This window comes from Barbus barbus, assembly GCF_936440315.1.
Source record: "Barbus barbus genome assembly, chromosome: 36".
Classification (NCBI taxonomy): Eukaryota; Metazoa; Chordata; class Actinopteri; order Cypriniformes; family Cyprinidae; genus Barbus; species Barbus barbus.
The window spans coordinates 28,444,954-28,470,145 of NC_136714.1; the positions used below are offsets into that span (position 1 = coordinate 28,444,954).

The 25,192-nt window shown below is 40.7% G+C and overlaps 1 protein-coding gene across 1 annotated transcript in view; it reads left to right on the plus strand.

Annotated features, from left to right (window-relative positions):
- The first annotated feature begins 1,205 nt into the window (after nucleotides 1–1,205).
- LOC306856165 (ral guanine nucleotide dissociation stimulator-like) overlaps nucleotides 1,206–25,192 on the plus strand; it is a 25,198-nt gene continuing 1,211 nt past the window's right edge. Inside the window, exons 1-17 of the mRNA XM_079395217.1 lie at nucleotides 1,206–1,829; nucleotides 9,875–10,179; nucleotides 11,156–11,224; nucleotides 11,833–12,026; nucleotides 12,514–12,635; nucleotides 13,474–13,689; nucleotides 13,773–13,961; nucleotides 15,834–15,911; nucleotides 16,154–16,240; nucleotides 17,364–17,396; nucleotides 17,480–17,601; nucleotides 17,679–17,774; nucleotides 18,940–19,147; nucleotides 20,557–20,631; nucleotides 22,363–22,614; nucleotides 23,749–23,863; nucleotides 24,580–25,192. The exon at nucleotides 24,580–25,192 is cut by the window's right edge and continues 1,211 nt beyond it. Coding sequence (XP_079251343.1) covers nucleotides 1,803–1,829; nucleotides 9,875–10,179; nucleotides 11,156–11,224; nucleotides 11,833–12,026; nucleotides 12,514–12,635; nucleotides 13,474–13,689; nucleotides 13,773–13,961; nucleotides 15,834–15,911; nucleotides 16,154–16,240; nucleotides 17,364–17,396; nucleotides 17,480–17,601; nucleotides 17,679–17,774; nucleotides 18,940–19,147; nucleotides 20,557–20,631; nucleotides 22,363–22,614; nucleotides 23,749–23,863; nucleotides 24,580–24,755 — 2,364 coding nt within the window. The 5' untranslated portion in view covers nucleotides 1,206–1,802 and the 3' untranslated portion in view covers nucleotides 24,756–25,192. The remainder of the gene's footprint in view (nucleotides 1,830–9,874; nucleotides 10,180–11,155; nucleotides 11,225–11,832; nucleotides 12,027–12,513; nucleotides 12,636–13,473; nucleotides 13,690–13,772; nucleotides 13,962–15,833; nucleotides 15,912–16,153; nucleotides 16,241–17,363; nucleotides 17,397–17,479; nucleotides 17,602–17,678; nucleotides 17,775–18,939; nucleotides 19,148–20,556; nucleotides 20,632–22,362; nucleotides 22,615–23,748; nucleotides 23,864–24,579) is intronic.

Sequence of the window (25,192 nt, forward strand, 5' to 3'; positions counted from 1 at the left end):
GGCTTGATCCTGACGCTTCTGTGTATGGGAGAGCAGTTGAGGAATCTATTGTTTATCCGTATAAACTGAAGCATCTTGTTTTTTTCTGCTTAGGCAGTGTACATCTCAGTTTGGTCCCATTGTAACCCATCTCCTCTCCACATGGATGGATGTTGAAAGACGTTCACAACTATTTTCCACAATAATAACTTTTTGTCAGGCAGTACTCTATTTCATTGTCTGCCATGGACTCATAGTAAAGTAAACACTGGGAGATATCTATGATGATAGTGGTTTAAAATCCTTCCAGAATCTTAAAACTGAATATAATCTGCCAGGCACCTCCTTCTTTATGTATTTGTGCATTAGATCGTCTCTACAGGTGTATGGGGTGCCCTGGAGCTCTCTGCCTGTTCACTCTTTACACAAACCAATCCTTCAAGCGTTGGAGTCCTCCTCACACAATGCACAGATGAACTGGACGGTGTATTTGTTGGACATCATCTCGATGGAGCGCTCTTCTTCTCGTATACATGCATCTAACGTGAATCATTCATGGCATTCAGCTTTTAATGTCGTCTTTTCTAAAAATCTTTGTAAAAATTATTTTATTGTTATTTATTTATCGATTAATATTAATTCATATGTTTATTATTATTATTATTATTATTTTTAAGTCTACCAAGGGGTGGGATGGGTTGGGGTGTGTTTTAAATCTGTGCAGCTGATTTTTTTGTACTACTGTTCCACAGAATAAAACTTAAACAGTTAAACAAAACAAAAAAACACCTACTGACTTTCAAAGCTGCTACATGCAGTAATGACTTTCTAGTGTACTTCGAAGACCTTGATAGAAATGTAATGCAGTGAAAAGTACGATATTTGTCGTTCCAGTGTAAAGTTACTCAAGTAAACTACAGATATGCAAACAGTGTACTTCATTACTGTCCTCAGCTGTTTGAAACCTGGCATACTGAAGCAGTATGTAGTATGCACTGTGCAGTACGCAGCACACTAGTATTGTCAGCATCTCTCTGTTTCCATGGAAACTCCTCCAGCAGCAGGCCTCCATTAGCATCACCTGATGATGATTGGCTTTAATGCAGATAAAACACAGCCGTGGTGTATCATAAGTGTGTCTGATCGCAGTGTGTAGTGTTTAGTGTGTTGAATGGTGTCATCTTCAGCGAGCACACGCCCTCCGCTCCCGTGCGCGCGTCCCGTGCGCGTTCCCGCCGCAGACCCACAAACCCACATCAGATCTGGATCTGTGTCAAGGACACGGGCGAAAAACAAATATTAATTCGGATTCGGAGCTTCCGCGGCGTCTGCGGGATTCGGGCCCGATTCGGATTCGGTGAGCGCTGATCGAAACGGACACACGAACCGTGGCGGATCCGATCCGGAGCTGATGTTCATGAATGAAACCCCGAGATCAGATCGATAAATGACGGATAAACAGATCTGAGCTGGAATATGGATGTGATGTGAAATCATTTCTGCTCAGATTGATCTTCGGCGTCGCCTGCCTCCATTTTGAATCTGGTTTAATATCAGGATTTTATTGGTGATGGATTTGTTCCCCGTCTCCTGATTTATTCCTCTCAGTCACAGGTTATCGTGGTTTGTATAAACCGGATTGTGGATCACTGAAGCCGGATTCTGACCCGATCTGTTTCTGAATATAATCAAAGAAAGGCTCGAAGTGATTCCAGCAGATTCGGTTCAGAGATGGAGGATTCGGATCAGTGAATATGTGCCCCTCATGAGAGAGGGGTGATTCATCTGCCCTGCACCCCGATGATGAAGATGAAGATGAGCTGATGAAGATGATGATGCTGGAGACACAGGTATCTCTCTCTCTCACACACACACACACACACACACACACACTCTCTCACACACACACACACGCACACACTCTCTCTCTCACACTCACACACACACACACACACACACACACCGTGCAGGAAAACTATGGTACATGTCCAAAAACATGGTAGTGTTTCTATAAATGTTCATATGATGGTTCGACTTCGAGTCATTTCATTTATTCGTCTCAGGTTATGCAGTTATGTATCAACTTGCAGATAAAGACAGAAACAGGGAAATACTCTGAATGCTTCTTGTGTGATATTAAACTGATCGTTCTCTCCTCATGTTGTTCCATGAGCTTCTTTCTTCTGTTGAACCACAGAATATTGTGAAGAATGTTGGTAACCAAACAGCCGACGGTAGCCATTGACTCGCATAGTGTTTATTTACATGCAATGGAAGTCAATGGGTGCCGTCAAAGAAACTTGAGGTGAGTTAATGATGACAGGCTGAACTGTTCCTTTAATAAAGACTGTTTATGAATCTTATTCAGTTCATGAATACACATCATAAAACCTTCATGAGTAATATATGAGTTAACTCTCAAATCTGATTAAAACATCTGTATAAATTCTAATCATTCATAATTAGGGAATCTGCAGTGCATTAAAAAAGAAAACACAATATGCAGCTTCAGTCATTTTTGTTTATCAATAAAATGTTTAGCAATTAATTACTTTTGTTACATATTATTGTGCTAAATAGAGTTAACAGTTTTGTCAGTTTGCCTAAAAGATATTTTATGAACCTGTGTCTGTGAGAGTGTGTGTGTGTTTGTGTGTGTGTGTGTGTGTGTGTCTGTGAGAGTGTGTGTGTGTGTCTGTGAGAGTGTGTGTGTGTTTATGTGTGTGTGTGAAAATATTTAGTAAATGTCCTACCGTAAATATATCAAAACTTCATTTCTGATTAGTAATATGCATTGCTAAGAACTTCATTTGAACAACTTTAAAGGAGATTTTCTCAATATTTAGATTTTTTTGCTCCCTCAGATTCCAGATTTTCTAATAGTTGTATCTCAGACAAATATTGTCCTATCATAACAAACCATACATCAATGGAAAGATGATTTATTCAGCTTTCAGATTATGCATAAATCTCAATTTCACAAAATTGACCCTCATGACTGGTCTTGTGCTCCAGGGTCTCATATAATGTAATTTAATGGAAGACTATGTAAGTGGCGCTCTGTGATACGGCAGCACACACTACGGATGTAACGATTACCGGTTTGATGATAAATCATAATAAAATTCCACACAGTTAGTTTTACCGTTTCATATTTTAATTATCATTATAACTGTATTCGATTACCGTGATTTGAACAGTTGAGGATAAATCAATAATATCCAGCATAAAGCAGTTTCAGTAACAGTCTCAGGTGCACGGCAGCAGAGGAGAAAAACGGCAAGGGTTTAAAAGAGTGCTGAGGGAATTATACAAACGAATATATGACTGAATTAATGATATAAATGTACCTCTGAAGGTTCTGACTGTCTTCAGAAACGATTCGATGACATTGTTTTTTGATCTTCGCTCCATGTAATACTTAATAAAGTAGTGTTTTAATGGCAGTGCTGCTTTGTTGACGGAGGTTATGAGAAACATCTGTATTTCTGCTGCTCCATCAGCGCCACCTGCTGTCAGAGACGGGATTTACACACACTTACATCACATCCAGCCTGTGATGGAAAACAAGCTCATGGGGATTCGACATATTTAAACAATTCAGATAAGCTATATACATATACATGCACATAATCATTTATTAATCAGTTATCATTTTGACTTAACCCTTTTCTTTATTTAAAGGCTGAAATGTGAGGTTTACCATTTTATGAAACTGTTCAAAGCTTTATTTGAACATTTACATTAGATATTTAAACATGTTATTAGATAAACTGCTGTCAGTCATGTTGTCATTTAAAATCCAGTCATCATTGGTAATGTTATTGTTTTAGTGATTAGTGATTTTGTTGTTTGTTGATTTTAAATATAGAACTTCAGAGCCACACATGGATTTATGAGTGTGTGTCTGTAGAGCAGCAGGTGGCGCTGTCACACACACATCCTCTTATTTATACAGTTCTTCCTGATCAAAGCATCCTCACAGAACAATCTCATGCTCCTCTGGTGGATCTGGAATAATCCAGAACCTCACATTCTCAGAAAGGTTAACACTTCTAAAGGAGCAGCACAATTCCTATGTGGGCAAAAATGGTCTGTTATCAGTAACGCTAATACAGATATGACTTTCATACCGAGCATCTTTCTGTCGATCAGTGCAGTGAATTCATACCAATATTTGAACCTGATGCCAAATCTGCAGTGAAATCTTTCATCCTCATTTATTCACATCCACACACTTCAGCACAGGCCTGCCCGTCTCCCTTCTGTTTCAAGCCATGAATATTTAGATCAGCTTTCAGAAGGAGAAAAACTAATATATGTGACCAAACTGATGCGTATGAAGCAGTCACTGAAACAGCAGGACGTTCTACAGCGCTTAACATGAAAAACACTCAACGTGCCTTAATGTGTGATGAGAGTGGTTTTGAAAGATAAACATATACACCTTATAGATGATGCAGTAAATTATCTGGCAGTCAGTGACAGAAAAATGTTGTTTTGTTCTCTAGGACAGTGTTTCTAAATGAGTCACGGGAAAACTGTAAATAGAAATGCTTGTATTTTTCCTGCATTAGTGAGCATGTTTTTGGTCGTCCTGTAAGCAGTCATCCTGCACAGCTGTTCTAATGCATTCTGGGTAATACAGCACTGGCACACTGTGTGTGTGTGTGTGTGTGTGTGGTTACTGGCAGTGACAACGTATCTGGACTCCTTTTGCTCCTTTAATTCACTCCAGATGTGTGACGGAAGTTTCATGAACCCATGATTCAGTTCAATTCAAGTTTATTTGTGTAGCGCTTTTCACGATACAAATAGCTGCAAAGCAGCTTTACAGGAAATTAAGTTTCTACAATATATTTAGTAATTGCTTATCAGTGGTGTCAAGTTGACGTACATATGCCAGAAATGCAAGGCAAAAATCAGTTAATGACGTAATCAAACAGACGGTGAATACTATTAACAGCAATGATTACATGTTGTGATCAAACTTATAGCAAAATTTGGTAGTTTTGTATGTTGTTTCGGGGGTTGGCATCATCTGAGGGATTGGCATCATCTCTTCTCAGGTCTTCGTAAGGATTGGATCTAGACTGAAACTTCTGTAATTCCTCGGGATGCCAATCCTGTGACAGAAACAAAGAAAATACAGACAACATTAGCGTAGCTGCTGTTCCATCCAAGCAAAAACTGATGTGTTCAACCCAAGCTAAAGAATAATAATAATGTGCATTTGATCAGATATAACTGCAGTACAAGATTATAAGATGCATTATGTGAATGCTTGGCTAAAGAGATGTGTCTTTAATCTAGATTTAAACAGAGAGAGTGTGTCTGAACCCCGAATGTTATCAGGAAGGCTATTCCAGAGTTTGGGAGCCAAATGTGAAAAAGCTCTACCTCCTTTAGTGGACTTTGCTATCCTAGGTACTACCAAAAGTCCAGAGTTTTGCGACCTTAAGGAGCGGGTTGGATTGTAGCGTGGTAGAAGACGAGTTAGGTACGCAGGAGCTAAACCATTTAGGGCCTTATAGGCAAGTAATAATATTTAGTAAATGATACGGAACTGAATAGGTAGCCAGTGCAGAGACTGTAAAATTGGGGTAATATGATCATATTTTCTTGACCTGGTAAGAACTCTAGCTGCTGCATTTTGGACTATCTGTAGCTTGTTTATTGAAGATGCAGGACAAGCAGCTAGCAGTGCATTACAATAGTCCAGTCTAGAGGTCATGAATGCATGGACTAGCTTTTCTGCATCAGAAACAGGTCGCATGTTTCGAAGCTTGGCAATGTTTCTAAGATGGAAGAATGCTGTTTTTGTAACATGGGAAATATGATTTTCAAAGGACAAGTTGCTGTCTAATATAACACCCAGATTTTTGACTTTAGAGGACGTAACAGTGCATCCGTCTAGTTGCAAATTGTAATCCAAGAGAATCTGTGTCCTGTTTTTTGGTCCAATAAGTAATATCTCTGTCTTATCTGAATTTAATAGGAGGAAATTATTGGTCATCCAATCTTTTATATTTTTTACACAATCTATTAGCTTAGATAGTTTAGAAGTTTCATCTGGTCTTGTTGAGATATATAGTTGGGTATCATCAGCATAGCAATGAAAACTAATCCCGTATTCTCTAATAATATTTCCAAGGGGCAACATGTAAATTGAAAATAGCAGAGGACCTAGGACAGATCCTTGTGGTACTCCATACTTTACTGGTGATAATTGAGATGACTCTCCATTTAAATGAACAAAGTGGTAGCGATCGGACAGGTAGGATCTAAACCATCTTAAAGCCTGCCCTTGAATACCAGTATAGTTTTGTAATCGATCTATGAGTATATCATGGTCTATAGTGTCGAACGCAGCACTAAGATCAAGTAAAACTAGCAATGAGATGCAGCCTTGATCTGAAGCAAGAAGCAGGTCATTTGTAATTTTCACAAGTGCAGTTTCTGTGCTATGGTGAGGCCTGAAACCTGACTGAAATTCTTCATAGAGATCATTTTTTTGCAAAAAGGAGCATAATTGAGCAGACACAACTTTTTCTAAAATTTTAGACATAAACGGAAGATTTGAAATGGGTCTGTAATTTGCCAGTTCATTAGAATCTAGTTGTGGTTTCTTAATAAGAGGCTTAATAACCGCCAGCTTGAATGGTTTTGGGACGTGACCTAAAGATAACGATGAGTTAATAATATTGAGAAGCAGTTCTTCTGCTACAGGTAACAACTCTTTCAGTAGTTTAGTGGGTACAGGATCTAATAAACACGTTGTTGGTTTAGATGCACTGATAAGTTTATTTAGCTCTTCCTGTCCTATAGTTGTAAAGCACTGCAGTTTTTCTTTGGGTGCGATGAATGAAGCTGAAATACTAGACGCAGTAGAATCTACATTTGATATTGTATTTCTGATGTTATCTATTTTATCAGTAAAGAAATTCATGAAGTCATTACTATTAAACTGTGAGGGAATATTTAGATCGGGTGGTGTCTGTTTATTAGTTAATCTAGCCACTGTGCTAAATAAGAACCTTGGATTGTTTTGGTTATTATCTATGAGTTTGTGGATATGCTTTTAGAGCCTGTCTATAGCTGGACATACTGTTTTTCCACGCTATTCTAAAAACTTCCAATTTAGTTTTTCTCCATTTGCGCTCAAGACTACGAGTTTCTTTCTTGAGAGAATGGGTATAACCATGAGAGAGTTAGTACACGAAATATGTTAAAGTTTGCGAAGGTTTTCCGAGGTTATAATAAAGTAGAAGTGTTTTTCTGTAGCTGGTAAGTCTGTTTTTGCTCAGATGAGGGAATCTCTGCAGATGGTGTGGTGTGTGGTTCCTCCAGCTCAGATCTGTCTGGTTTTGGGGGCATTTATGTAATAAAAGTATCATTCAAACATTACAATCAATCACACGGATTCGTACAAATACAAACTGAGCTCAGTTAAATGCATTATTATTATTATTTCTGTATAAAAATCCTCTTATTAGGGCAGAGAAAATCAATAGGAACAGTGGCGTCTCTTTCTGGAGACAGTTTGTGTATTTCTCAGTTATTTTATTTTTTAAGGTGTCCTTGTTACAGTGTAATTATACATTTAAGTACTGAGTAATATTAATTAACTACATGTACTTACTTTATGATTAGAGTTTAGCGTATGGCTACTTGCATGTAATTATGCATAATTTAATGTTATTATAATAGTAAGTAAGTACATGTAACACGTGTTACAAGGACACCTTAAAATAAAGTGTTACCGCTGAGCCCCGCCCACTTTCACACTCGAGGGTTGATTGACATTCCATCCACTCTGTTCTGTTTCTGTGGTTCTGATCCGAAAATGACAACATGATCCCGAGCGGAGAAAGAGGCGGAGCCTGAACACACACACACACACACACACACACACACACACTGCTCCGGTCGGTCAGAGGTGGTCTGTGCGGCTTTGCTTCGCTCGGATTCCTCGGTTCCGATGGTGTTTGTGGCGGGATGTGAGCTCGGTTTCGGTTCCGTTATGTTTGATGCCAGCGTTTGGCGGATCCGCAGCATCCGGGACTCTGTGAGACTCGAGATCAGCGACGAACCGAGTCCTGCGGTGCTGAACCGATTCACGCATCTGGATCCGGACACTCCTTACCTGGAGGTAGACAGAATAACCCATACAGATATTACTCCTCTCATATAGAGACATCTTCACTTATAATAATAATAATAATAAAATGAAATACAGAAATATCATTTTAAATTTGTACTAATCCGCAGAAATACTAAGCAAAAACATTTGTGGATGTTGTCCTGTAATACATACTTTGTTATCAGTTATAAACATGTTTTATAATATCTTTTCATAGTTACACATTTCATAATCAGCAACAAATGTTGCATTTTTAAGTCACTTGTCACAGTAGAGATATTTCTGATACATTATAACATTAAGATGATGGAGTGTGTAAATGTGTTATTCAGCATTATTACAGAGACTTCTGTATACAGGCATGGGGTGTTACTGTAAAGATAAATATGATCATGAAGACGAGTTGATATTTGTGATTTTACTGATATCTGTATGTCAGTATTTCCCAGCATGCATTGCAGTTGAATCGTGTTGTTTTCTGGTTTTATTGGTGATGATTGTGATGCTCAGAGTCTCTTTGGATGGAGTTTGAGATGGGTCAGAATGGATGACCGCTCTGAGTTACTGGTGTTAACTGAAGCTAATGAACGCTTGACCGGTCCAGTTCATGAAGCGGTTCAGATCACTGTGGGCCGGTTCTGATCTGATGATCTGGTTCATCTGAAATCTGTCTCTAAACAGTGATGCTGCAGATACATTGCTCCGTGCAAAGCACTCTGGGTAACGTCTGAGCTTTATTTGTCTTGTTGCAGGATTGTGAGGAAACCTGAATCCCGTTTGTTCCCTGAAGAAGCGTTTCTAGATCATATTTAAAGAGGTCTGAGGAGCAATATGAGTTTCAGATCAGAAACACCAGCGTCTCGTGAAGATCTGATGCTTCCTCAGGCTGGTTAGTTAACTAGTCGGTGATGAACTGGTTAGTTGTGGAGTTCTGCAGTGGTTTTTAGAGATGAAAACACAGAAACGGTGATTGTGTAACTTGTTTTCTGTGAGTCTTTGTGTTTCAGTTATTGATCTGTGTGAATCACTGAAGCTTCCTGAAACACGACACATCTCTCTCTCTCTCTGTCTTGCTGTCTCTCTCTCTCTCTCTCTCTCCGTCTCTCTCTCTGTCTCTCTCTCTCTCTCTCTCTCTCCGTCTCTCTCTCTCTCTCTCCGTCTCTCTCTCTCTCTCTCTCTCTCTCTCCGTCTCTCTCTCTGTCTCTCTCTCTCTCCCTTTTGCAGCTAAAGGAAAAGTATTGTATAGAAGTATTGTGAAAGTAACATATCAAGTGGTTAAAAAATAGGAGTGAAACTGTATGAAAGATATGTTGGAGATTACTGAAAGATTTGTAATGGAGTTTAATGGATGTTTATTTTTTTTGGAGAAGTATGTGTTTTGATTTGTGATTGTTATCATAGTGTTGTAGCTAATTTTGGAATGTTTTGTAATAAAAGGGTTGTAAAATTAAACTCTCTGTCTCTCATGCAGCAGATGCTTTTATCCCGAGTGTTTTTCCGACTCTAATAGGTTCAGTTCTCCTAAAGTAAGCCGAGGTTAAACGAGTCGTGGCTGTAGATCGTCCAGCGTTAGACAGGAGCGGCTCGGGTTTATTGATCTGAATAATAACAGCTCTTATGAATCAGAGAAGCTGTTAGTGACAGATGCAGTTAAAAACTGTTTTAGACCTGAAAACAAACCTGCAGCTGCTTACTGATTCCACATCTGATTCCTGTGTGTGTGTGTGTGTGTGTGTGTGTGTGTGTGCGCAGAATGCGAGTCAGGAGATCGGCGAGGAGGTGGAGGATGGCGCCGTGTTCAGCATCACGCTGAGGAAGGTCCAGATGTACCAGTCGTCCAGTAAGAGTCAGCGCTGGTTGGGTGTGGACTCAGACTCGGGCCTCAGTCTGTATGAGACCTGTAAGCTGCGCACCATTAAAGCAGGAACACTGGAGCGGCTGGTGGAGTACATGGTCACTGCCTTCAGAGGAAACGACTCCACCTACGTCACCATCTTCCTCTGCACCTACAGGACCTTCGCCACCACCAAACAAGTGCTGGACCTACTGCTCAACAGGTGACACACACACACTGACACACACACACACACACACACACTCACTCTCTCTCACACACACACACACACACACTCACACACACATGTTGGTTTTTGTGGTTTATGGGGACTCTCCATAGGCGTAATGGTTTTTATACTGTACAAACTGTGTGTGCTATTGCCCTACACCAACCCTACACCTAAACTTAGCCCTCACAGGAGACTTTGTGCATTTTTAGATTTTCAAAAAAACACCATTTAGTATGTTTTTTAAGCCTTTTGAATTACGGGGACATAGGCAGTGTCCTCATAAACCACCTTCATATTGTAATACCTCTGTCATACCCATGCCATTATACACATTTGTGTCCTCATAAACCACATAAACATGCACACACACGCTCACACACACACACACACATTCACACTGACACACACAAACACACACACACACACATTCACACTGACACACACACACACACACACACACACTCACACTGACACACACAAACACACATTCACACTGACACACACACACACACACACACACACACTCACTCACTCACTCACTCACTCACTCACACACACACACACACACACACACACACTCACACTGACACACACAAACACACACACACATATTCACACTGACACACACACACACACACTTACTATTACAGTGTGAGAAACCTCTGCAAGCAGTTTAACGCAGGTGTGAACTGTCTGAACGAATTGAACTGAATTGGTAAACATTTCAGACCTTCTCTTATTTATTTGATTCATTCGTGAATCTGCATCACTAGTTTTGATTCCAAACAGCTGATGGAAACACACAACTTGACTGCTCAAATCTCAGGTCGGAAATCTTCATCGACACCTAAGGATTTATCAGTAATATTTGACTGTTTCACTGGATCTGTAAAAAGGCTCTAGCGTCATCCTCAGCTGCTCTCAGATGGAGGTATTATCTGATGACTTCATGCATGTGTTTTCACAGATACGCCAAACTGCAGCCGAGCGCAGAAGCACGCAGAATGACCCCTGATGAGCGGACGGAGCTCAGGAAGTATGTGCTTCATGGATCAGTTCCAATTCTGATTCCAGTTCTGCTTATCGATTCCTATTTTCAATTCCAATGTGATTGAAAAAAGTCATATTAAAATATTCAAGCATATTTATAGTGTCTTTTTTTGTCAAACGTATAACTGCTGAATACCATGAATAAAAATCAGCCGTCTACATAAAAACTGGACTCGATTAAGAGCTGCTTGTGCGCAAAAAAGAGCTGCACGATTCTGAATAAATTGAGACTTTTTTGAGACAACTAAACAAAACCTGATGTAATTTCTGAACGGAACGATTCAATGACTCACTCAAGATTGACTTGATTCATTACTGGATGAATCAGTGTTTTTGAATGAATGATTCAAAGACAAATACATGTTTAACAGCTCCTTTTCATCCAGCTAAAAATACAAGATGCGCACACAGGAATTGATAGATGGAATTGAAATTTTTATTTTATAACAAGTATCTGATTCCTGATCTTAAGTATTAGATTCTGGAATTGATTTTCGGTTCCCAAACCTAGATATGAATGAAACACAGTTTGCATGTGGCGTATTTGGACTGGTAGGAATGTGTTTGGTTTGTTCTGTGTTTTCTGGTGCGCAGCACCGTCTCCTCTATCCTGGGCGCCTGGCTGGATCAGTACTCTGAGGACTTCTGGAAGCCTCCGGACTACAGCTGCCTGAGACGCCTGATCCACTATCTGCAGCTCAACTTCCCCGGGTCGGATCTGGAGCGCCGGGCCTGCAACCTGCTGAGCCAGTTCCACCGCAGACTCCAGCAGGCATCGGATCTGGACGGTTCGACAGCTTCATTCGGTCCTTCAGCTCCGCCTGATGCTGATTACTGTTCATTACAGTCTATTATAAATTTAACATTAATTAGAGCAGCTGAAATATTGTGAAATATGTAATTGTGAATTTAACAAATTCCATGTGTAATTAGAAGTCATTTATGTTATAATGTAAAAAAAATATGTATGGTTTAATTTGAAGTAATAGAATTTCTGATTTTAAGAATAATTACTGTAAAATGATAGAAGCTGAAGTGCCAAGGCACGAAAAACTTCATAATTTACATTTATGCATTTGGGAGATGCAATTTTGACATTTTAGCAGTTCTTGCTTTCCCTGGGAATGGAACCCATGACTTTACTGTTGCATGATCTACTGTTTAAGCTAGAGGAGTAGCATATAATAATCTTGATAAATGATTTGTTGATGAAGCTTTTGATGTTCTGCTGATGTTTGCAGCGTCTAACGGTAGTAAACGTGTTTCTGTCTGCAGTTCTGGATCAGGGCTGCTGTGCGTTCGCTCTGTTGGAGGAGAACGGATTCGATGAATATCGATCCGATTTCCTGAGCTTTGACCCCACTGTGGTGGCAGAGCAGTTCACGCTGATGGACGCAGTGAGCAACACACACACACACACACATACATGTAGGGCTGCACGATTAATCAAAGACGATAGTTATGTTCATTTTGTCAGTAAAGCCGGTTCTGTGATTAGTAGTAAATCTCCATCACCTGCTTTCAGATGGAGCAGCATTTACTACACAGAGCCATAGTTCACTGACAAGCTACGCAAAAAAAATACAGACGATATAATCGTGTGATTTTGAACTCTAAGAAATCATTCTGCAATAATGACAGCTGTTTGCATAGCTTCTCAGTGAAATACTGCTCTGTGTAGTAAATGCTACTCCTTCTGAAAATACCACATTTAATTAAAAATTCTCCAAACTCACTTCATAACATCGTGTTTGAAATTATTCCTTCTGTGAGATGATGTGGCTTTTTACACAGAATAAGGTATTCTAAGCAGTGATAAAGGCATTGCAATATTGTATACTTTATTATAAGGAAAGTTATAATAATAATAACTCAGATAAACCATATATTGTCGTAGTCGTGTGTTTATTAGTCACATTGAATCAATGAAAGCAGTTAAATCTTCTGATTATTCAGCTAGCACTATAGGCGTATCTGCGGGGCGTAATTTGGAGTTTCTCTGAGATTTACTACTGATCACAGAACCGTGCTTCACTGAAAGATACGTATGACACAGCTTTTGCCTAATCGCGATTGTGATTTATCGTACAGCCCTACACACAAGCGTGCTTGAGCTTCATACAGCTGATCCTCAGGTCTGTTGTGTATGTAGAGAGGACTAGAGAAGCTGAGTGTGTCTCATTCTCTCACCGGACGCTGAAGGACCGTGTCGTGTGCTGTGTTTGTGTCGTGCAGGAGCTGTTCAAGCGGGTCGTCCCGTATCACTGTCTGGGGAGCATCTGGTCTCAGAGAGATAAGAAAGGGAAGGAACATCTGGCGCCGACCATCAGAGCCACGGTCAGCCAGTTCAACCGCGTCACCAACTGTGTCATTTCCACCTGCCTCAGCGACCGGACGCTCAAGCCCGGCCAGAGAGCCCAGATCCTGGAGCACTGGATTCAAGTGGCCAGAGTCAGTCTGAACACACACACACACACATACACACATCTGATCGCTCGTTTACTTGTTGAGTTAAGACCGGCTTCTTTGCTCAGGAGTGTCGGATCTTGAAGAACTTCTCGTCTCTGCGTGCGATTCTCTCGGCGCTGCAGTGTAACCCGGTACACCGGCTCAAGAAAACATGGGACGAAGTGTCACGAGAAAACTTTCGCATTTTCCAGGAGCTGTCAGAGATATTCTCTGATGAGAACAACCACTCGCTGAGCCGAGAACTGCTGATAAAGGTATGGCACGTGTGTGTGTGTATAATTGTCACGGAACGGCGAAGGAAGCGCTGCGAAAAGACAAAGTCAGGGTCCAAGTGCAGGGAAGGTGCTTTTAATTGAAACAAAAGGCCAACACGGCACAAAAAAAACAAAACAGTAACGGACTGGGATACAAAAACGACAACACAGTGCATGTATCCCAGACCAGAGCAGACACTAGAAACTACAATTACCATAAACACACAAAATAACAATTAACAAATAATGCAACCAGACAGAGTGGTAGGAGAGGGGAGACTATATAGTCTGTGGCAATGGGGAACAGCTGCGGGTGTAATGAGTGTGACAGGTGTGTGTGATGTGGCAGGTGTGCGTAATGTGACAGGTGTGCGTGATGTGACAGGTGTGCGTGATGTGACAGGTGTGTGTGTGATGTGACAGGTGTGTGTGATGTGGCAGGTGTGCGTGATGTGACAGGTGTGTGTGTGATGTGACAGGTGTGTGTGATGTGGCAGGTGTGCGTGATGTGACAGGTGTGTGTGATGTGGCAGGTGTGTGTGATGTGGCAGGTGTGCGTGATGTGGCAGGTGTGCGTGATGTGACCGGTGTGTGCGTGATGTGACCGGTGTGTGCGTGATGTGACCGGTGTGTGTGTGATGTGACCGGTGTGTGTGTGATGTGACCGGTGTGTGTGTGATGTGACCGGTGTGTGTGTGATGTGACAGGTGTGTGTGATGTGACAGGTGTGTGTGATGTGACAGGTGTGTGTGATGTGACAGGTGTGTGTGATGTGGCAGGTGTATGTGATTACGGGAGATGAGTCCGGGAGGAAGGGAGATGGTGACCTCTGGTGGTGACAGGGAGAAGCGCAGGGCCCGGACTCATGACAATAATACTACTACTACTACTAATAATAATGTTTAATTTATATAGCGCCTTTCCCAAGCTCAAGGATGCTTCATAATGACAATAGCAAATAAACAATCATTTTGTACATAATCACTTATGTGGACAATAGACATTTGCCCAAGTTCAAGACGTGCGATTGCAGTTGCATATCACAATAGTAGTGCAAACAATCAAATTCAAACAGAGAACCATAACAGTTTAAGAAGAAACACATTATGACAGGTAGTATTGGTTGAACAGATGAGTTTACTTTACTTTACTTACTTTTAGTCATTTAGCATCATGCAGTGTGTTACTGTCCTAAGAGACAGAGACAGAGAAAGATTGGCCTTCCATAAATGATAAGCAAAATCTCGGTACACGAGGCAAGATGTGATGAATGCATGTACTAATAATTCAGCATCTTTTGGACTGACGAAGAATTTGAGTTTAGCAATACGGTGAAGTTGAAAAAATGCTCTAAAAGTGCTGTTCTTTTTATTTGGTAAAACATATAAGTGTTGAAACGGCTAATAATAAAATGTGACATTCTGTAGTTTTGTCTCATATTCATCTTTTAATCATATTTGTAAATGTCTTGACTCCACAGCCAACAGAGCAATTTTATCTTTACTGTTCCAATACTTATGAAGGGCACTGTATCTGAATATCGTCAGCATAGCAATGGTATTGAAAACCATGGCGGCAAGTGATTTGTCCGAGGGGCATAATGTAATTAATAAATAATGATGGCCTGAGCCCTGAGCCCTGAGGAACACCATGTTTTGAGTAAAACAGCTCTGGAGATGCCAAGGAGTAAGGCGCATGAGTAATAACTTAGGACAGACAGTATTAAAAGCTGAGCTGAGATCAAGTAATAAGAGTCAAGAAAGATTGCCCGAGTCACCAGAGAGTAGTAGATCATTAATAACCCTTACCAAAGCAGTTATTGAGTGTGTGAGAGAGAGTGTGTGATATTTACTGCTTGTATTTCTTTGGCAGGAGGGAACGTCCAAATTTGCCACTCTGGAGATCAACCCTAAGCGAGCGCAGAAACGACAGCAGCCACAGAGAGATCTGGTGAGATATTCAGACGCCGTGATGGACGATGATCCACACCGGCAGCTGCTCTCAGATCATGCTGTACAGATTCACTGAGCTTCATCCTGACACTGAATCATTACTACAGGAACTATAAACACTCCAGCAGGAGATTCATATCTATCCGTCTGTCTATATATATATTTAAATTGTTCCCCTGTCTGTCGTCTGATGTTGTGTTTCATTCTGCTGAACTGACAGAATGATGGTTTTTGTTTCAGACTGTGATGCAGGGGACGATTCCTTACCTGGGAACTTTCCTGACGGATCTGGTCATGATGGACACAGCCATGAAAGACTGTCTGGACGTGAGTCTCTCTATTAACAGACACGCTCATCACATCAAGCACGTGGGAGACTTTCCTCCTTTCTATCCACGGTGTTTATAAAATAAATCATTTTTCTTTCCGCTGTACTGACATCATACTGAACTGTTGACCTTAAAGGGGTCGTGACATGGATTTTTATTTTTTTATTTTAATATGTTCCTTGAGGTTTACTTATAATGTTAAAGGTTCACTTTAACATGTTGTTTGAACTGAAATGTTTGTGTAGTGTGTGTACTCAACCACCCTATAATGATAAAAATCCACCCAGTAGTTTTTTAAAAATCCCCATAAATCATAAGCAGTGTCTCAGATCAAGCCGATCTCAGATTCTTGGCAGAGTGAGGTAGTTCTGCTCAGGCCCCGCCCACAACTGGTGACGGACACGGACGTTTTTGCCCAGACCCGCCCAGTCCACCATTGTTTCGACGCCGGAGCAGGGGTAGATGTAATAATGTTGCTGGATGTAATTATAAACATAGCAGTCGTCATTTACGCCGACATCTGCGCAGCTGAAGACGATTATGTTTGATTTTGAAGGGAATGCACCCCCGATCTATATAAATGTGTTTATGTTGGCGTGAATCATTCATGATCCAGCTTCACCTCCAGAAGACGCGAGTATAAGGAGTTTTTTTGAATCTTTGTAAATCGGCTTTCCTAATAATGTGCTAGTTAGCAAGTTCCGCGACGAATACAGCTAAAGTTAAGAGTCTCAGAGAACAGCTCGTCACCCGACGGAAGAGAGGGGCGGGGTCAGCAGAGCTCATTAGCATTTAAAGGGGCATGCACCAAAACGGATCGCTGTGAACAGAGCTGTTTTTGACAAGGTCAAAAGGGTGTTGTTTTTACACTACTATTATAAACTTTTCATTAAGACCCTAAAGAATCATATCAACTTGTGGAAAATGGGCATCCGATGGCCCCTTTAATAAAGGTTTTTGCACAAACAAATATGTGTGCGTTTATTCTGGCTTATTCTTTGACTGGTGTGTGACAGACCTCCGTCTAAAGAAACCATCAGTTCAGTTCAGCTGAGACGCTAGCAGTTACTGTGTTTCAGCTGCAGATATGGGTAATAACTGGTTCTTTCTCTGCATCTCAGGGAGGTCTGATCAACTTCGAGAAGAGAAGGAAGGTACGTCTGAACAGAAGGAACAGTTCCTGGCGATGATTCGGACATGCTGATCTGGTGTTAATGATCTCTGTCTCCCCCTGCAGGAGTTTGAGGTCATCGCTCAGATTAAGTTGTTACAGCTGGCGTGTAACAATTATAATTTCCAGCGTGTGCCAGGGTTCGGTGCGTGGCTCTCCGGCGTGGAGAAGCTCTCGGAGGCCGAGAGGTGAGACATCAGCTTCGGTTTAGATTGCAGAATTAAACACATACACACTCCTGAATGCTGTTCTGGGTTTCCTGCAGCTACAGTCAGTCGTGTGAGATCGAGCCGCTCTCTGAATCAGCCTCCAACACGCTGAGAGCCAAGAAGAGCTCAGGAATCATGAAGAGATGGAGCGAGTGAGTGCTGACCATCACATCCACACGAGTTATGAATTCTGCTGCCTGACCAAACTCCTTATTTAAGCCATAATAACCGTTGAGGTCTTGTTGTGGAGCTGGAGAGTATTAGGGGCTGTCACTAATGATCATTTTGGTAATCGAGTAATCTGTCGATTATTCTGTTGATTAATCGAATAATTGAATTATAATAAATTTTTTTGTGGTAATAAAAATAGATCTAAGCAAACAATAGCTTTTAAAATTGTTTCGAATACATATATAATAGTAATGAGGCAATAATTAGTTCCACAGTACATACAGTATCACAAGCAATTGATCATATGGTTTTATTGAGCAATACAGTTAAAATACATAATGTATTATAAACAAGAGTTAACGTACATTACGCATTATAACAAATGGAAGCAGGGGGCGCCAATAGCATGATGATTGTATTTACACTTTATTGCACGATCTAATCCTTGTTTAATATTGACTAAACATTTAATTCAAATGTCCACTTAATCTTTAATATTTGGCCATGTCTTTATGACAGAAATGCTACAGCCGCTGTAATTTCCTGAATATGTGGACATCAAACCGTGTAAACTCAGAGCGAGAATTGAGCTTTTATTTTGAAATGACAATGAACAGTTATTATTAGCAAATATATAGATGTATCCTCCTTTGTTTGCGTAGGTTTATAAATGATTTACCTTACAAATCTGATGAAATGGTGCATGTTGTGTTCCCAGATGAACGTTATAATAAACCCAAACACAGAACATGCAGAGATGGTGTCTGAGATGCTCCACACATGTAAATGATAATAGTTTGTGCGGAGCAGCATTTATTCACTGTGAACGGAGCACAAAACATATATGCATGTAAACAATTAAAGCGCACATGTTAAACCTGCATCGCATATATTTATTTAATTGAATCGTATTGTGAATTGACAATAGCATTATGCTTTATTATGATTTTTAAATAGGTTTAATATCTCATGCAGCTTCGGAAAGCGGTCTAATAATGCGTTTCATGGATTCTTGTCAATGCGCCACTTCCGGTATTTTGCTGGTTACTCGACACGGGCAAAATGCAATCAAGGATTTATTTAGATCGAGTGCTCGAATAGAATGGAGGAATGGTGCCAGCCCTAGTTTATTGTGTCTGTCTGTAGTCGGCAGCCGGTGGGTTCAGGTGAAGCCGGATGCAGCGGTTCTGGAAGCTCTCACTCCAAGTCCTTCGATCAGCTGCGGTTCCCTCCGGGTTTGAGCGGTGACGGTGGCGACTCTCTCAGCGTGACCTCCGCCGGCTCCAGCAGCTCTGACGTGGAGGAGGTCAACATCAGCTTCATCTCTGATTCACCCGACGCTCTGGAGAGGAAGGTGAGGACTGACGCTCTTGTTTATCCCACAGCGTCTCTCCAGAGGACGGGGCTTACCTCCTTCAACCGCTCACTGTTGTTTCCATACCCAGCTGTTTGTAGCGCAAACACAAATACGACCAAGACAACAGCAAAATGCATCGCCCTAACAGAACGGTTTTAAACTTTGAGGGTGAGATGCCAAGTGGTCACAGGAGAAGCATTTGAGATGTATGTTAATGCCATACAAGTGCTGAAGATATCGATGGGCGTTTTCACACCTGGCCAGTGTATTTTCTCCCTTGGTTTGGTTTGTTTAGGCATTTATGAACACAACCACCATGCTTGAATCCGTTTGTTGAATGAGGTGATCTCAGGCTGCATTTACACTGCAACAGATCCGATCTTTTGACCATATCTGATTTTTTGGCCCGCCTGTTTACATTCACTTTAGACACAACTGGTATCCGATATGTGGGTTTACTTTAATTCCCGCCCATCAGGGATTTCTTTAGGCCTGCAGGTTCTGAATGGCTGTGCTTTTATAATTATTTATATATTTCACATCAACTGGACATTATTATTTGCGCGCATGGACAACAGCTGTTATTGATGATTTGCAGCACAAAATCTGAATGAACAGATGAAGACCGGAAAATAAAGGTAATTTTATCTACAGCTGGTTAGATGTAGAATTCTGAAGTGAAATAAAGTAGTGCTGTAAGATTATATTTATTTGAATGAATTAACGATAGAGAACTGTTGGTTTAATTACAATAACAGCTGAGTTATCACCTCATTGCTGAGAAATATAATAAGATTTAGTAGCGAAGCTATAGTATTTATCAAATTCACGGCCAGGGGTTGAACACCTGCTCCGGAATATTGAGCAATTTCCACACATAAAGTCAATAAAGTGCAAGCGCATATACAGCACGCCGGCATTATCTCTTTTGGGGCAAACGCATCGCCCTCGCATTAGGAGTTCTGAGGGGAATCAGATATGTGTGTTTAGACATAGGTCGGAAGTCCAGATATCAGATATGCATCCGATTAAAATCCAAATTTGGATTGTGGCACAGATCGGATGTGAAAAAATCGGATCTCGTGCAGATTAATGTGTTTACACATGTGCAACAAGTTCCTATCTGTCTCAGATGTGTCACATTAGATATTGCAGTTGAAATCCAAAGCACGTCTTCATCCTCAAATGTGGTCTAATTGCTCTTATCCAAAACAGGTGAATTATAAGAATGCATAATTTTAGTATGCTTTGAAATGTTGCTTTGTAAAAGCAAACCAAACCAAGAAGAAACTCCAACAGTTCACCCCTGTTTGGGGAAAAAAGCAATTGATCTGCAGGTCTGAAAGCGGTGTGTTATGGTCTCTGCTGTGTCTGTCAGTGACTGTAGCTTTACTTCCTTCCTGTAGACCTCCACGCCCTTCGTAAAACATTCCAATTCTACCTTAGGGAAGTGCGGCCCTACGGCAGACCTGATACCCACGGTACTCAATCTCTCTCACCTCTTCCGTCTCTCCGGCCGTCCATGTCTGGAAAACACTCATTTCTCTCTTCCATTCTGGCCGAGTTCATCATCACCGGCGTTTCTGCTGTGTCTGTGTTTGTGTGTGTTAGTCATGTTAGCTGGTTGCAGATCACTCCAGGGATCCCGACTAAACAAACAAACTCCTGAACTGACAGAGCCGAATGACGTTATATAGTTACAAAAGGACAGAACTGCTTAATTAAACATTGTAAAGACGTGTTTCCGCTCAATCTCAGCATTGGAAAGTGTTCCCAACCATGTATTGATTTAAAGTGAAGTAATGCACTGTATGGTTATCACTGTATTCATAATGGTTATTTTTAGGGATGCACAATGTTATCGGGGGCTTAAAATGTAAATCTCGGCATCGGGCGATTTGGAAAAAATATGCGGATATGCCTTGCAGATAAGACGAAAGCTCACATGTAAGATCCCGTCAGCGGTGCTCATTCTGGAAGCAAACTTTACTCTGAATGATGATTAGATTCACTGTTTAGATTCGCGTTTTATTTACTTGGGGGCCACTATAGACCTACTTGTAATAAAATGAAAGTAAAATACACCAATAACATTAAGATACGTGTGTTTCTGAATAAATAAAGCAGTATTAATGTCATAAAATCACGAGTCTGTTTTGATTTAAAGGTCAGAAGCTATAGCTTACATGAATAATAATCACAAACATGACACTTGTCAATTAAATAATTTAATTTATACAGATTTATTCAATTATATGTATTTTTTTCAAATGGATTATGAACACTTAAATACTAGGAGCTCTAAAAGAGTTTATCATTTTTACAGCTCTTTTAGTTTAGACCATCTATTAATGTTAAATCCACAAATAAAATATTAACGTTTCAGCTGCATATGACTAAAGAAAAGAAACTGAAGAGATTGATTTTATTATAGATATTTTCAAGGCTCTCAATGTACTCTCATTAAATAAGAACTTTAATAATGTTTATTAGTTCTAACTAAGTTTTTGTAACCAAAATTAAAAATAGTTTGTTTATAATGTATTTCAAAACAAAGGGAAATATATATTGGTATCGGCATTGGCCAAAATGATTGGAATAATATCGGCACATCAGATATCAGCCACAATCTAATATCGTGCATCCCTAGTTATTTTGATGCTGATGCTGTAGGAAACACTGGTATGAAGTCGTCATTAACTCCTGATCAGATGAAGAGCTGTTGAGTGTATCGTTTGAATTTGATCAATTCCAATTCTTATTGATTCCTATAAGTATTCGACAAGACCTTAAGTATTCGATTCTGGAATTGGAATTGATTTTCGATTCCCAACCCCAGCTGTGTCCTGTTACCAGATTTTAATTGAGTTTTGCAAATGCAACCATTGTAGTCATAGTCGGGACTCCTGCCGTTTGTGTGTGTGTGTATGTGTGTGTGGTTGTGTGTGTGTGTGTGTGTGTGTGTGCGCCTGTGGTTGTGTGTGTGTGTGTGTGTGTGTGTGTGTGTGTGTGTGTGTGTGTGTGCGCGCCTGTGGTTGTGTGTGTGTGTGTGTGTGTGTGTGTTTGTGTGAGTCAGCACGTGATGTTTGCTTTCACTGAGACTGTGGATCTGATCTGCTCTGGAATCATCAGTTCTTCTCTCACAGCTGGAGTCTGAACCCATAGAGAAGCCTCACTCTGTGTGTGTGTGTGTGTGTGTGTGTGTGGTTTAGTTCTGGGAGTCCACGTCTCTCTCGTCTCTGGACGCGTCGGGTCTGGGCTCAGGTTCTGGCTCCAGCAGTGCCTCCTCGTCTTCGGTGTCGTCCACACCGGTCACAGCGTCCCGCTCACACAAGCGCTCCGTCTCCGGCGTGTCCAGCTACTCGTCTCTCTCTCTGCCGCTCTACAACCAGCAGGTGGACGACTGCTGCATCATCAGAGTCAGTCTGGACGTGGACAACGGAAACATGTACAAGAGCATCCTGGTGAGATCATGTCAGATAACCGAGAGACCGAGCAGAATCATCTAGATCAGTGCTTCTGCTTCAGGACTCGGCCCATAGATGCAAACTCCTCACCTTTCAGTGACAGCTTTCAGATCAGAACAGGTCACCTGTGAGATCAGCTTAGATCCAGCGAGAAAGTGTGTGTGGGGGGGTGTCTTACAAGGGTAAATAAAGAACTGGGGCCGGTTGCATTAACTGTTTAGACTGGAATATAAGGTATATTCCAAATATGTAGGAATATAGTATTTATAGAGTTGTAACTTTTAGTTTTAGTTACTTTTTCTTATTTGTAAGTCGCTTTGGACAAAAGCGTCTGCTAAAGGACAAAAGTAAAAAGTAAAGTAAGTAAGTAAAAGTAGACTGGTCTTAAAAAGTTAGCCATCTAATTGTTTTTCTTGAAGAATGGTCATAATTTTTTTAAATCAGTTATGAGAAGGTAGATTGGTCTTATTAGTATTGGAAAAGTAGGATTGATTACTCCTTGGATTAAAGTTGGTTAAACTAGTTCTTAAAACACAATTTTAACTTGGTGGCTAAGTTTATGCAACAGGCCCCTGGTTGTTTCATGACGTTTTGTATAGTATTTTCTTTACTCTTTACTTCAGAAACTATGTCTAAAAAGGCTAATATTTGAGGTCTGAGATGTGTGAACGCTGAAGAGAGCTCATCATTGCCATCTAATCAGACAATATTGTCTTTAATAGCCTTCATAGCACTTCATCTCTTATAACGTGATTTTAACCAAATATATTCAATCTTGATTTTTGTCAAATGTTGCAACAATTGTTGATGTTAAAAAATGTATTTTCTTTTTGTTTGTTTAAAATTAGTTTTGGACACATAAGGTAATAAAAAATATTTTTAAAACATAGCAACCTTAAAGTGAACTACAAATGAGCATGTAAAGCAAATATGTATTCCGTGTGGAGCACATGCCCCCGATCCACACCTTTACCTGTTTGCCTCTCTGCAAGCCTCAACACAGCACCAGAACTGTTTATCATATAAGAGTAAACGAAACGAAACGTTTAATTACCATGAGATGATCCAAACTCTAGTTGAGAGTAGACGCTCGAAGCAGTGGATCCGGATGCACGTGTGTTTCTGTTTCAGGTCACCAGTCAGGATAAGACTCCCGCAGTCGTGAGGAAAGCCATGGTCAAACACAACCTGGACCGCGAGCGAGCCGAGGATTACGAACTGGTTCAGAGAATCAGTGAGGAAAAGGGTCAGTCTTCATAAAGTCCCTAAGAATATGGTATAAAACAGCTGAAAAATAACCTAAACATACCTTTGCTGATATCTGCTGCCTCATTTTGCTGATGAGCTCAATTTTGTCAGATGTTTGTTTGAAAGAAGTTGAAAGTGTAGGGCCCTATGATATCCAAATTACATTAAATTGTTTCCCAAATTCCGTAAAACATTTTCTACTTAAAATCTTATTTTAAACTTTTTAAAATTTCTGTATGTATATGATATGATGCTAGTTTTACTCAAATGAAAGAGTAAAATGCTCATGAAGTGACTCTCAGAGCAGTTCTGGAGATTGTTCATGTATTTCTGTCCTCATTTAGTGAGACGGCAGACGCTGAAATCAGCGCGAGCGTCACACGCTTCAGTGTGTGTTTAGTAAACAAAACCGTGCGTCTGCGTCACTCACTCACAGAGACACACAGAACATGCACGATTCATATTTAAATCTCATTTTTGTGGCTTAATCTTTACAGATACTAGTCCACATCGCCAGATGATTTAAGTGTAATGACCTACTTTTGATAAATTCATCCAAAGTTTGACAAATTCCATGACATACGGCGTTATGCGGTAAATTCTGTTTTTATGACTGGATTCCGTGATTCTGTCTGTTTTCCAGTTCACGGAAACCATAGGGCCCTAAAAGTGACCTGATTTTCAAGTAGATCCTGTTGTCTTATTTCCACACAGAGCTGAAGATTCCCGACAACGCCAATGTATTTTACGCCATGAACTCCACGGCCAACTATGACTTTGTCTTGAAGAAGAGAGGTTTCCCGAGAGCAGGCCGGACCAAACATGTGGCCAGCTCCACGCTGCCCCGAATGAAGCAGAAAGGTCTGAAGATCGCCAAAGGAATCTTCTGAATCCCAAACTCTCGCTGTGGCAGTACAGCAGCAGGCGTCTTCAGGAGTTTGAGAGGCGATCTGTGTGTTTACAGTCATTCCCCGATCTCCAAACCCGTCTCCAGCTGTGGGTCGGAGGACTGATCCTCAATCAGATCTGCTGTGCTGTGAACTAGCTACCAGGATGCCACTGACCACTGCTGTGGTCATCCGGCCGGTCACATGACAGGAAGAGACCGCACACGTCTGTCAGTGTTTTTCCGCTTTACTACCACGGTGGTGCTCAGGCTCTTCTTCTGTTTCATGCTTTAATTTCAGAGATGCCGAGTGACTCTGTCATTGGTTTTGTTGATAAAAGTAATTTGAAAGCGAATTGATTTTCTTGCCACTACAGATGGAGGAGGTGGTGTTTGTGTATGAATATGAGCAGTGCATAAGTAACAAGATGAACACCGTAA